Source organism: Triticum dicoccoides, chromosome 5A (genome assembly GCF_002162155.2).
Source record: "Triticum dicoccoides isolate Atlit2015 ecotype Zavitan chromosome 5A, WEW_v2.0, whole genome shotgun sequence".
NCBI classification, from domain to species: domain Eukaryota; kingdom Viridiplantae; phylum Streptophyta; class Magnoliopsida; order Poales; family Poaceae; genus Triticum; species Triticum dicoccoides.
In genome coordinates, this window is record NC_041388.1 from 386192127 (window position 1) to 386204595 (window position 12469).

At 43.5% G+C, this 12469-nt stretch overlaps 2 protein-coding genes and 1 long non-coding RNA gene across 3 annotated transcripts; 1 reads left to right on the plus strand and 2 right to left on the minus strand.

The window, feature by feature from the left end:
- Positions 1-459: 459 nt before the first annotated feature.
- On the minus strand, positions 460-3946 carry LOC119301702. The gene is made up of 5 exons (XR_005147154.1): positions 3567-3946; positions 3425-3499; positions 3149-3258; positions 1308-1437; positions 460-833 (listed from the first exon to the last, which is right to left on the minus strand). It is a non-coding gene; the product is annotated as an uncharacterized LOC119301702 (long non-coding RNA).
- Positions 3947-4925: 979 nt separating this feature from the next.
- On the minus strand, positions 4926-6401 carry LOC119299576 (E3 ubiquitin-protein ligase RNF144A-like). Its single transcript, XM_037576768.1, has 2 exons — positions 5368-6401; positions 4926-5264 (listed from the first exon to the last, which is right to left on the minus strand). The coding sequence occupies exons 1-2, from the start codon at positions 6399-6401 to the stop codon at positions 5180-5182; spliced, it is 1119 nt and encodes a 372-aa protein (XP_037432665.1). The 3' UTR covers positions 4926-5179.
- A 508-nt stretch (positions 6402-6909) lies between these two features.
- Positions 6910-8840, plus strand: LOC119301703. Its single transcript, XM_037578690.1, has 6 exons — positions 6910-7301; positions 7395-7505; positions 7779-7902; positions 7996-8031; positions 8394-8461; positions 8586-8840. Exons 1-5 carry the CDS (start codon positions 7248-7250, stop codon positions 8435-8437), a joined length of 369 nt encoding a protein of 122 aa, XP_037434587.1. The 5' UTR covers positions 6910-7247; the 3' UTR covers positions 8438-8461; positions 8586-8840.
- Positions 8841-12469: the final 3629 nt, after the last annotated feature.

Genomic DNA, 12469 nt, shown 5'->3' on the forward strand with positions numbered 1-12469 from the left:
TGAGTCTTGTCCATCACATCATTATCCTAATGATGTGACCCCGTTCATCAAATGACAACACGTGTTTATGGTCAGGAAACTTAACCATCTTTGATTAACGAGCTAGTCAAGTAGAGGCATACTAGAGACACTTTGTTTTGTCTATGTATTCACACATGCATCAAGTTTCCGGTTAATACAATTCTGAATAATAAACATTTATCATAATATAAGGAAATATAAACGCTACTAGGAAAAAGGCTAGTAGTAGAGCTAGAAAACTGCCTACTAGTAGCATTGGGCGTTGGTACCCACGCTACTACTATCACGCTACAGCTAAATGGTTAGTAGTAGCACAGGTGCACCCGCGCTAACTACTAACCTAACTACTAGTAGCGCTCACTTATTTTCCACGCTACTACTAACCTAACTACTAGTAGCACTCACTTATTTCCCACGCTACTACTAACAATTTAGGAATTAAAAAAATTTAGATGTCGTATTCATGGATGGCAATACGTCCAGTGAAAACCAAACCAACGTCACAGAACATTCTCAAGATTCCATTTAACATCAGACACACACAACCATCATCGAAACGTGGGTGCCTTCCCTAGTGTTCACCACCAACCTAAACAAACCACTTCTCTAGATGTATCTACCAAGGCTCGGAGTTCAGGCGCCGGTGGACCCGAATCCTCCCTCCCCCCGGACGGTGGCGTCGAGGTCCTCCACCTCGGCGACCTTCGGCGTCACGATCAACTGGACGATCGTCTGTGCGACGTGGCCGCCGAGCTTCACCGGGTTGAAGAGCACATCGCCCACCGGGCTGCGCTAGGTAGCGTCGATCACCCCTACGTCCACGCCGGGAAAATGAAAACTTGTTAGTATGCAAATATAATCAGTTCAACCAAATAGTATATTACAATTCACATGACCCACTAAGTTAAGTTTCCTTCTCATCTAGCAATTTAAAAGAGCTCATGCCAGAAATATATGCTTAATTCCTCACTGGCTATTCAAACTAAACAGTCCAAGAAAGCACATGGTTGCCATGGATACCAATCTAGATAAGTACTATCTATAAAGTTGCAATTCCTAAAGTTAGTCGTCTCTTAGTTTTGTGAGGAAAATATGTTCCTTTTTAGAAAGCATACAACTACAAATATCTTCTTACGATCTTAGCTAAGCGATGTAGTTAAAAGATAAACACACACCATCTTTTTTTTGAGAATATAAATACGCATAATAAATATGTGAAAACACCAACTCTTTACATAAAAACGAAGATGAAGAATTAGGATATTCAATCATTATGTGGCACTCACCCTCTTGAGAATGTTGACTCGATCTTGGAATCCATCCATAGCTCACTCATTCTCATGTGAAGAATAAGCTGGTACTCGTATTCCACCTTCTTTAATGCCATCAAAGAGAGCAGTTCTGGCGTTTCGGTAGCTGCGAAAAGTGCAGAGAATAGTTATATAAGAATGCATATAGATTTTACAAGTGCATAGAAAAACATGAAGTCCAAAAGAAACACATAAATGCATATGCGAACTAAATTACTTTGCATATGAAAAAGAATATTTTTTTCTTCTGTAAATCACAAGTCAATAAATTCTCAAAACATCATCACTGGCATTGCCATAAGTTTTTTGTGTTAGCAGATTTCTTGTTAGGGTATTCGCGATATATAGTACCACATCAGGCAGGGTACTGTGTTTACTTGGCGCCGCAATGTTTGGCACCAAGTTAAGTCTTCGCAGACAAATAGAATACATTACTGGGCGGGACAAGGCAAAGAAAAACACAAAAAATTGTAGTTACTAAATCATCAGCATTAATCAGTGTCTTCTGCTCTTGTTTGTTACAATATCAAGTTAGCCAATGTAAACAAAAGAAAGCAAGACCAAACTACTACAACTTCACCTTTAGATTATTTTTTATCCATTGCAAAAGTATGATATGAACATACCTACACGAGTACAATTGATTGAAACTCAAGGCAAAGAAACTGTGAATGAATCCAATTGGATACGGGCCTACAATCAATCAAATTGGATATGTTCTTGCAAGCTACAAAGATGCTCAGAATTACTTGCAATCTGGTTTTTGCAAGCTACAAAGATGTTCAGAATTACTAATTATCCAATTACCCTCTCTTGGTCCAGAGAGATGTCTCAATATAACGCCACATTTCTCGAACTCTCGGAGAACAAGCTTGGTATCTCTAAGCGAGAATCTGTAAGCGGGGAACATTAAACATCAATAAACCAATTCATCCTAGATAAGGAACCCAACAAAAATCTAAGTGACGGCTATTGCTTTCTCGGGCAGGGTGTACAAACTTAACAAAAATGAAAGTGCACTAGCACTATGGAGTCCAGTATATCCAGTTTCTAGGACAAGCACTAAGGTCTAAGAATGATATGCTACTAAACGATTGATTTTGCTGTTGCTCATGGACATAGACAGGAGCAAGCACATAGCAGGGCCATGAACCTACGCAAAGCAGCAATTTTTTCAGCTCCGTGGCTACATGTCCAGCGGAAATCAAGATACTACCTACTTGCAGAACTAATCTACCATGCACGTGCGGCAGGCTATAGCTTCCTCAAAAAACAAGTAAAAGAAGAGCAACATAGTTTCCTCTGTGTGATAGTACTCACCAGCGGCGAGTGGGTTGGGAGAGGAGAGCATGATGTTATGATGAAACTAAATTGGTGTTGTAGATGTTGAAATAGTTTTTATATACTTGGTCAAACTTGAAGAAGTTTGACTTAGCACAGCGTTAGAACTTCAATTGATTTTTTTGTACTGAACTTCATTGTAACGAAGGGATTTTACTGGATTGCTAGTCGCGGGATCAAAAAAAAATTGACTAAGGTCAGCAATGACATCAGCTCATGAACATCTACAACTCTGAATTTCTATTTGGTGTACGTCACCTCCCCCCAAATCAAATCGATGTCTTCCCTGTTGAAAAACCGAAAGTAAAGCGTTGGAATGAATCATCAAGACAAGACAAAATTGGCATGGACTTGTGTGAACATCAGAGAATCAATCGTCGCTACAAGAGCTCATCTTGTGTTGTCAAATCTCACTCATAGTAGACGCACACGCACACGCGCACACAAATTGTTGCACTAGTGAAAAGAAGAAACACCTCAGGGTAATTGGTTTGATGGCCAGGACACGCAGGACACGAGACAGAGCAGAGTCTCCATGGGGCGTTGGCAGCGGGGTCGGAGCAGCGGCGGCGGCTTCCATGGATGCCTGAGGACAGGAACATTATCGAGTTAATTAGTATCAACAAGCTGGAGATGAATGTGCAGTTTCCCGAAGAAGGAACAAAAGCTTGAATTTGTGTCTGGTCTGAAGATGTAAGTTGCAGCAAGGCTTGGAATGTGGCATGGATGGCGTGGACAAGCATGGGTGATACCTTCCATGGTGGGAGAAGACCGGAGGGAGCTGCTGTTGGTGGCCCTTCATTCCCTTCCATGGCGTCGGACTAGTCCTGGTCATGGAGACGGTGGTGGGTCAGAGAGGGAGGCAGGGAGAAGTGAGAGAGGAGGGATTCGTACCCATGGATCCATCCATTCCATGGCTGCGAGCGCCTACGTATCCTGAGGGCTTGAGGTCGTGGAGGAGGACGGCGCCGTGGATATGGCCAACTCGAGCCGGCCGGCGAGGAAGAAGGCCCCGCCCGCAACCCAACCCTAGCCACGGGGCTGGGGTTGCGATCGAGCTAGCGAATCTGCCGGATGGGAGGAAGCGCCGGAGCGAGGGGGTCTCGGCGGTGTGCTGCGTGCCGCCGGAACTCGCCGTAATCGCGGCCGGAGCCGGAGACGGCGGCGGCGAGGGGAGTCGCGGGGGAGAGAAAGAGGGGGTGGAAGGGAGGCCGGGGGCGGAGGGATCTGGATCTGGATCTTGGGTGGATATTTTTGTAGCGTGGTGATAGTAGCGCGTTTTGCAAACCAGGAGCTACAGCTATGTCTTTAGCAGTAGCGCTGGATTGATCACCCACGCTGCTATTATATAATCTAGAAGTGTGATGTGGCACACTTACTAGTAGCGCTGCCAAAAAAACTCACGCTGCTAGCAGCAGCGCATTTTATACCAAGCGCTACTGATATTTACCAGTAGCGTGGGTTTCCAAACAGATGCTACTGATAAAGTATTGTGTATAAGCATTTTCTTAATAATGAAATAACGACTTTATTATTGCCTCTAGATATATTTCCTTCAGCACGACACAACCCGACGGTTGGTGTGTTGGACCAACACGACCCGAGATACCGTGCCATGTTGGGCCAGGGATTTTGGCAAATGGGCGGCACGGCCCGACACCGTGTAGCATGCCAACACGGGCACGTCACAACACCAAATAGGCCCGAACATAGAAAGAGTGCACAGTATGTATTGCAATGATTTTTTGCACTTTTTGAAGTGACACATATGTATTGTACACATGTTGTCCCATTACTAGAATAGTGTACATTTAGTGTTAAGCTTAGAGACGTTCCGTTGTCTTTTCAATTTTATCATGTTTGTTACATATACATGAGTAGCAAACCTCCACTTCACATGGTTCTATGGATGCGTGACACGCATACATCTGTTTTTAAAAAGCTCTCCTTGCAAAGAATACAACTACTCAAACCTACTGCGATTTGAACACTTGCTTAAAAGGAAGCTAGTTTTGCAATTTGGAATTCAAAAAGGTATTCACGTTTTGCACCTAGTCCATTGGGTTTATGCTACGCAGTTGAGCCGTTGGGTGGCACTAGGTAAATCAATTAGAAATTTATCACATGATTTTGAACTCGACACAATATAGTGCACATTGAGAGCTCATAGATTTACACACACAAAACTAAATTGAGAGAAAACACATCTGCCAGAAGGTTGCGTGGAATTTCATTGACCCAAATGCAAGTGTTTCCCACGATATAGGACCACATGAGCTGCCTTCTAGTAGCTCCTTCGCACAAGTAACCATAACAAATTTACAGAAAATGACAAGCCCAAGCTAGTCTCAATCATGCCACGATAGAGGTGATCATGCGTACTTCTCAAAATGGCATCAGAGATGCAGGGGCATTGCTCACTAGGTCACCACTGATAGTAGTAATTTCCTTCCCCTCAAGTACCCGTTCGACTTGAGCATCGATCTTCAGATCATTCACCATGCAGATCAGTAAGCAGTACGCCTGCCTTTGCAACGATGTCCACCGCTCCTCGTGGAGCCGCCGCAAAGGTAGCAGAAGGAGTGCCCGCACCTGCAGATCACAAACAAGAAACTGGCCTAGTTTGTACTCCGTTGCACATGAACGTAATTTTCGTGTTCGCTGCAGATTCAGGCAGAGTTAGTTGGTAGTTTACCTGCAGCTCATGTGCTGGCAGCCGGCCACCCTTTCCACGTACATCTTGCACCGGGGGCACCTCTGCCACCTCCTCTCCTGCGCGACCTTCCTCAGCAGCAGGTCCTCCCGCCCGCGCTCGTCCTTCCCGAGCCGCTGGAACTCGGCGCAGTCCACGCCGTCGTGCCACGGCACCTTGCACTGCGCGCAGAACATGCGGTTGCAGTGTGGGCACTCCACGTTCGTGAGCGCCTCCGCGCCGCCGTCGCCGGGCCCGGGGTCGTCGTCGATCAGCAGCGCCGAGCAGTCCTTGAAGGGGCAGTAGAACTTGAGTTCCCCGAGCGCCAGCTCGCAGAGCGCGGCGCCCCAGCGCTGGAACAGCTGAGGCGGGACGATGTCCCGGCATTCCTCCGGGTGCAGCACGCCGCCATTGCAGCCCGGATCGGGGCAGCCCATGGACAGCAGGTTGTCCTCGACCCTCGCCGCGATGTACTGCCTCACGCAGCCCGCGCAGAAGGCGTGCGCGCACCCGGCGACGGGGAAGCGCTCGACGCCGGGGAGCGTCTCCATGCAGATTGTGCAGTAGAACTCTTTCATGATCGTGGCGCTGTGGGAACCTTCGCCGACCTCCAACAGGCCGCCGTTACGTGGTTTTCTCGACTTCCCGCTGCCCGTCTCTTTGATGAAGATCAGGCTGTCATCGTCGTCTACATCGATGACTTCTTGCCTATCATTATCATCTATATCTATGACTTCATGTGGCGACTCCGATCGTAGTTTACGCTTGCCTTTGCGCATGGCGACGTCGGTTCCGGAGAGGGAGGCCGAGGAGGAGGGGATGCCGGTCGTGTCAAGCGAGAGGCCGATGGAGAGGAGGATGGCCTGCTGGATCTGGATCTCCTCGGGGCTGCTGGAGGAGCCAAGGACTGCTACGTCCTCGTCCTCGTCGGATGAGATGTAGATGGGGAAGGGTGGACCGTCGGTGGTGGCGGAGGCCGCCATGACAGGCGACGAGTGGTGTTCAGCCAGCGGCGGCGGCGCTGCCTTGCTTCCCATCCGTATAGGGTCGTGGACTGCGGCCGTTCAGTTAGGCGGAGAATGTGGACGGACGGGTGCGGTCACTTTCTTTTTTGAGGGAACAGAATCGTCAGAAAATCCTAATTTTGCGGTCTCCTAGCGATGAATTAACTTGTTATTATCCTTTACTTTCTGGAACGAAAAGTATTGCTATCTTTTGATAGTTGTGAGATTTTATCTATATCTTTTTCTACAAGGATGCACACTTGTACATATGCACATACACTCATCCTATATACTTAAGAAGTTCACCCCCACTACTTGATTTATCTTGACATGGATTGCAGCCTATCCACCTCAGCAGCCTTGCCACATCAGCAACTCTATTTTTTTTTCTAGCTAATGCCATGTGTTGCATTTTGTTACACAAGTGGGATTTAATTTTCATTAGTACGCAACCAGCCTTGGTCACTGAAGCGACCTGCCGTTTCCTCTTCGTAACAAAAGCCCACTGGAACAGAACAGCCCACATCCATCCTATCCCACCTCCACGCAGATCTCATCCTCTCCCACAACCAACGTTGTTTCCCCTTTATCTTCTTCTCCTTTGTACGGCTCCACTCAGGAAACAAATCACCATATTCATCTCCGCATCAGCCGTTGCACAGCTACGGGAAGATCCTCGCCTTCAGAAGCGCCAGGGGTGCTGATGGCGTCGTACCACTGCCGGACAAGCCTTCGTTGGTCGTCGCCGGCAGAGCCGCACGCGGTTGCCGATCGGTCCACGTGATCACCGCCCTTAAATTGATTCTTGCTGCAGATGAATCGAGCCCCGCAAACTACGCTGGACCAAGCCCCGTGCCCCGATGTCCACCAAAGCTCCCGATGAGTCACATGCGCCACCATCGGCGTCCTCCTCCAACATCGCCTGCACCAAAGGTGGATGGATCTCCTTCCTCTTATATGTCCTCCGATCTGAGCAATTATTTTGATTTATAGCTTTGTTTGGGTGCTCTAATTTGGGTGTTGTAGGAAAGCCTTTTTCTGAAGAACATCCCTCCTACTCCTTCCTTGGCCATGGTCTCATGGTTGTCACCGGAGAGACAGACGCTGCTGCCGATGCGGTGGGTTCCTGACTTCCAGGTGGGTACCATCGCCTCCATTGACTCCCCGCTCTCCTTGTAGTATATTTATGGTGATTTAACTATTGATTTTCATAGAATAATTTTGGTGTTTTCCAGTACTATGCATTCTCTTTTGATGTGCTAAAATGTTATGCAGCTACTAGATTTGACTGATTCTGATAATATTGTGAATATATTCATTTCATTGAATTTTTGTAACTTCGATGTGCTCTCATATGGCACCCGTTGTAAGTATTTCAATCTATTTTTCCTCGAGATATTATGCGTGCAGACAAAAAGGGGAACTGAAGTCACTGAAACCACTAGCAAGAAAAAAGAAGTTGCTGAAATTTTGCAACTATTTCCGTTTCTTCATGCTTCCGGTGGACAGATTATAAAACATCATGTGCTACCTGGTAAACGAAGTAAATCAATCAATTTTGAAGTGACATAATACTTAGTGGTGTCTAACTCTGAACCATTTTCTAATTTTCCTTTTCTTCCTGAAGATTACATCCCACACGTGCAACGGTTTGAAAGTATATGTAAGTTTATGTTTCTAAGGCAAGTCATATACATGTTTTACCAGTAATCATCATGGCTCGCTTCCTTTCTTCGCTGGAATTCCACAATAATTAGTTCTTCTATACAAGTGTTCCAGGTAGATTTAAGTAAAGAGAATATACCATGGATGCATAAAATTGATTATTCTGGAGTTTCATCATTTGCATGGTCGAGGGCAGATATCTGAAACTGAGAACGTTGTTCCAGAAATCATGTACTTATTTTGTGAGAACTGAAAATATGATAATTATGGCCTCTTAAGACAAAGATTCAAGTTTCTTGACACTCATGTGCTACTTTTGCTCATTTTATTTGCTTAGTCACACTCAAGAGTTCCCTGCAGGTGTCACAAGCTCACTTAAAGTTCACAAAATTTCGGTTGTCTGATTCACAAGATGACAAATAAAAAAGGTATGGGGTTATGATTCTTCTGCAAAGTATATTTCTCCCTATTGGTATTTCATTTGTTTAATTTGTATTTTGATTATGATTCTCATGGAGTACTCTCACCATCCGATGAACGCGTGTCTAGCAGTAGTAACAGCCGGTTGAAGCATCGGCTTGGTAAGGAGAAGGAGCACTATTATGGCAACGGGATTCACACATCTACAATGCAGTCAGCTATGGCAAAAAAGATACCGGTGTAATGACTATTTAGGTAACACCAGAGATCCCAAAACAATTAAGGCCTGCAAACATTCTATTGATGCTCTAATTTTCCCTGGTGCATTGTGTTTGCACAGAACATAAAATTTTATTAACCATGTTACCAGACCATTCATGAAGACAATGCTATCATCCTGTTGATGCAACTTCTATTCTTTCATTCCTTTTTTGGGTTCACATTTGCACATATCTTACTATCATGCATTGCTGAAGATGTCCGTTGAATTTACTTTGTAAACGTGCAGAAGTGTTCTTTGATGAATGATGTTGTATGTAAATAGTTACACATACTAAGAAATTTGACTTTTTAGAGAAAAATATCCACCCTTACTAAGTTACTATGCAATATTTTAATCATGTTCTCTCTTTTTCACTCTGGCTCAAGTGTCGACTACAAATTCTGCTGTTGAAAAATTGTTGGGAAGTGCACTTCACTACGCATTTGATGTGGTATGTTTAGAAGGATAAACCTTACGATTCTGTCATGACTAGTAACATTTGTTTACCCCCTGTTGTTGGATGGATCAAAGTAAATGTACATGGAAGTTTTGATGGAGAGTTTGCACAATCAAGACTCGAGTTATAGCTAGATGGTGATGTTTTAGTTGAAGCTTGAAGGTTCGGTATGCGGGTAAATGACCATATACATCTAATTTGATTGTTCGTCTATTCTTCAAACTTTGAATGATAAATGGTACGAGGGTCGATCTTGCCTAAGTGCATATGGACCACTACAGCCATATCATTCTGAAGTATGGTTGTCAACAGAGAATCATTCATTCATTATCGTGATGGTCCTTTTAGCAGAGTTGTTTTTGCGGAGTAAACTATCTATTTAGGCAATAGTTCCCGCAGCAACGCGCGGGGAATCATCTAGTTCATGTAAACGCACGCACGCACACCCTACCCTTATGAGCACTTCCGATAGACTGAGCCAACACAACATCTGAAGATTGATGAAGTCACCACATGTTTTCATATAGTCGACGGGAATGTATCCCCTACTGAATGAACATTGTCAAAAAGACTAAAATAATAATCCAGGAAAATGTGAGCACCAGCGTCAAGTGTCGAAACCCTGATGGGCTGGTTCCACAAAGAACCTAATCATCTGATTTAGACTCAGTTCGCTATATTTTACCTTTATATATATATATTTATATCTATACATATACAAATATAAAAAGGCCCAAATGGATAAATCCGACTAATTTCAGCCATAAAACTAGGACGATCCAATGACCTATATTAATCAAATGGCGAGCGATCAACATGTTTAGCATGCAATTAATATTATATTAAATATCAAAGTCGATGATAATCATACAATTAACATGCGAAGAATATCCTACTACATAATATATGTTTGCAATTAATATATTTCCTAATATTAACGATTGCACGTTCGCATTACTAGTTACAGATGGGAAACCACACAGATATTAGGCGATTCCCTCGTCATTTAAGCAATCATGTTATCATTTTTTTTAAACTACCTCGAGTTCATTACAAATTGAGCATGAGCCAACTACCACTTTTTGCCATTCATGGTAGAATCTTACAAATCAAATCATTCAAAATAGAGTACCATATATTCAAATTGCATCTTCTCTTACACATAAATAATACGAAGCTAATAGTTCCCCCCCCCAAGGGGGACACAGGCGACAACCTCACCGCCCCGCCTAGCAATCCGCCAACACCTCCTCCCTCTCGATTTCATTGGTAGCCTCTGGCAGACATTACCCGCGTGGACCAGGCAGCAGCCAGGTATGTTCTTTACTTCGTTGTGTGCTTGCTTTCCTCCACGGCGTGGTGTGGTTTTTTATCCTTCTACACCCGTCGACATGTTTCCCATTGATGAATATGAGCGAAGACGTGGCTTGGTTTCGCAAGTTTGCAGTGGTTAGGCTCCCTTCCAAGGGACTATGAAGATGGTAACACTGGTAAGGCATTAGTCTCTGGGCAAAAAAATCGGATTCGATGGGGATTGTTGACAATGATGCGGCCGCTCATGGGCGCCCCTCTCCTCCTGGGAGGCATTACCGAAGAGTGTGTCTTTCATCATCGGGCCATGTCCGATCGAAGTGAGGACAATGGTAGTGGTCGTTGGTAGGGCTGGATTTTTTTGGAGGTTAGGTGGGGCAGTCATGTGTGGGTCTAAATGGAAGCTTTGTGGTCGACAGGGGTCGATGTCGGCGAAGACGACACCAATTCCCTTCTTGGTGGTGTTTCCGGAGATCTCACTCTCTTTCTCTCCCGATGGAGGTCAAGTTAAGTGGCAGTCGAATGTTTGGAATCCACGCCGGGGTTGTGTTGTGTTGTTTTGTAATCTTTTTTTTTCTTGTTTCAGTTGGTTTTCGACTGAGTTTCCCTTATAAATTGGGTCATTGTTTTTTTTCCTTTTCCTATCTCAAAGAAATTGGCAAAGCACCTCCCTCACATCGTAAAAAAGAAAACAATCTCCATATGTGTTGATATTAAAAGCGTGAGTTGGGTTTCATCCATATAACATCGGTATGGTAGCATGCATCTCATGGTCCAAGGTTGTCTAGTGATGTACTTCTTTTGCATTTTTCATTTGGATATTAGGTTTGCCTTAAGTCAAACTATGTATAGTTTGACCAAATTTATATTGAAAAAGGTGAACACCTGTAATACCAAATAAATACAATATATAAGTATATCTCATGATGACTCCAATGATATTGTTTTTGTATTGTAGATGTTGATTTTTTTATATACTTGGTCAAACTTCAAAAGGTCTCACTTAATATGAACCTAATATACGAAGTAAAAAAGAAACTGAGAGAGTATTATCTTCAGTAATCTCACATAAATTAGGACACTTAATCCTATTATAATGAACAAAATCCCGTCAACAACGTAAAATCACCCAAAAAGTACATGACAACCCTTTTTTTATTGTTTTCACAAATATTTCAAACATCTATACACCAATTTCACATGTGATTAGATAAAAATGTATTTGAGAGTAGTTACAAGTACATTCCAGATCAATGACAATTGTGTTTCAATAGTTCATATGTTCAAAATTTCAACTTCCAGAGACATTTCGATTGAAACTTCAAACATAATTTCCATATACATTTTAGAACAACAGTAGACATATTTTATAATATTACAAAAATATTTTACTTAACTTTCTCACAAACACACAACCATTTCAGTTAAAATTCAAGACATTTCACACAATTTCCAGTTGCATAGGTTTCAGTAAGTTTTTAGCATAAATTTTCAATTGGTTTTTTAGAGGTTTTCCCATCGGTTTTAGGAAGTAGTCATGCTGCAATGCAGTTTAGTCAGAAAAATTCTACATGCATTTCACAAAAATTAAGTCAAGTCCATCTGCTTAGGAAATGTTTCACGAAGTGAACCATACCTCTCATATGAAATCTGGATATAAACTGAGGTTAGGAAAATGCAACATAATACCAACTTCACGTATACTAATCTTCATAAGAAGTCTACGAAGGTTCTCTCTGCGGAGGCTACAACCCTGGCTGAAGGCCTAAAGCTTGCTAATACTGTGGGAAGTAATTCTATTTTTGTACAGTCTGGTAGCCTAATCTTGGTAGAGGCTCTCCAAAACAATTTTGGACACTCAACTATGGCAGCTCCAATTCTTGAAGAGTGTCGGTTACTGTTAATTAACTTCGGGAAGGTCGTGATAGAGCATTGTCATCGTGATTGTAATAAAGTAGCTCATGTCCTGGCGCAGAATGGTCGTGT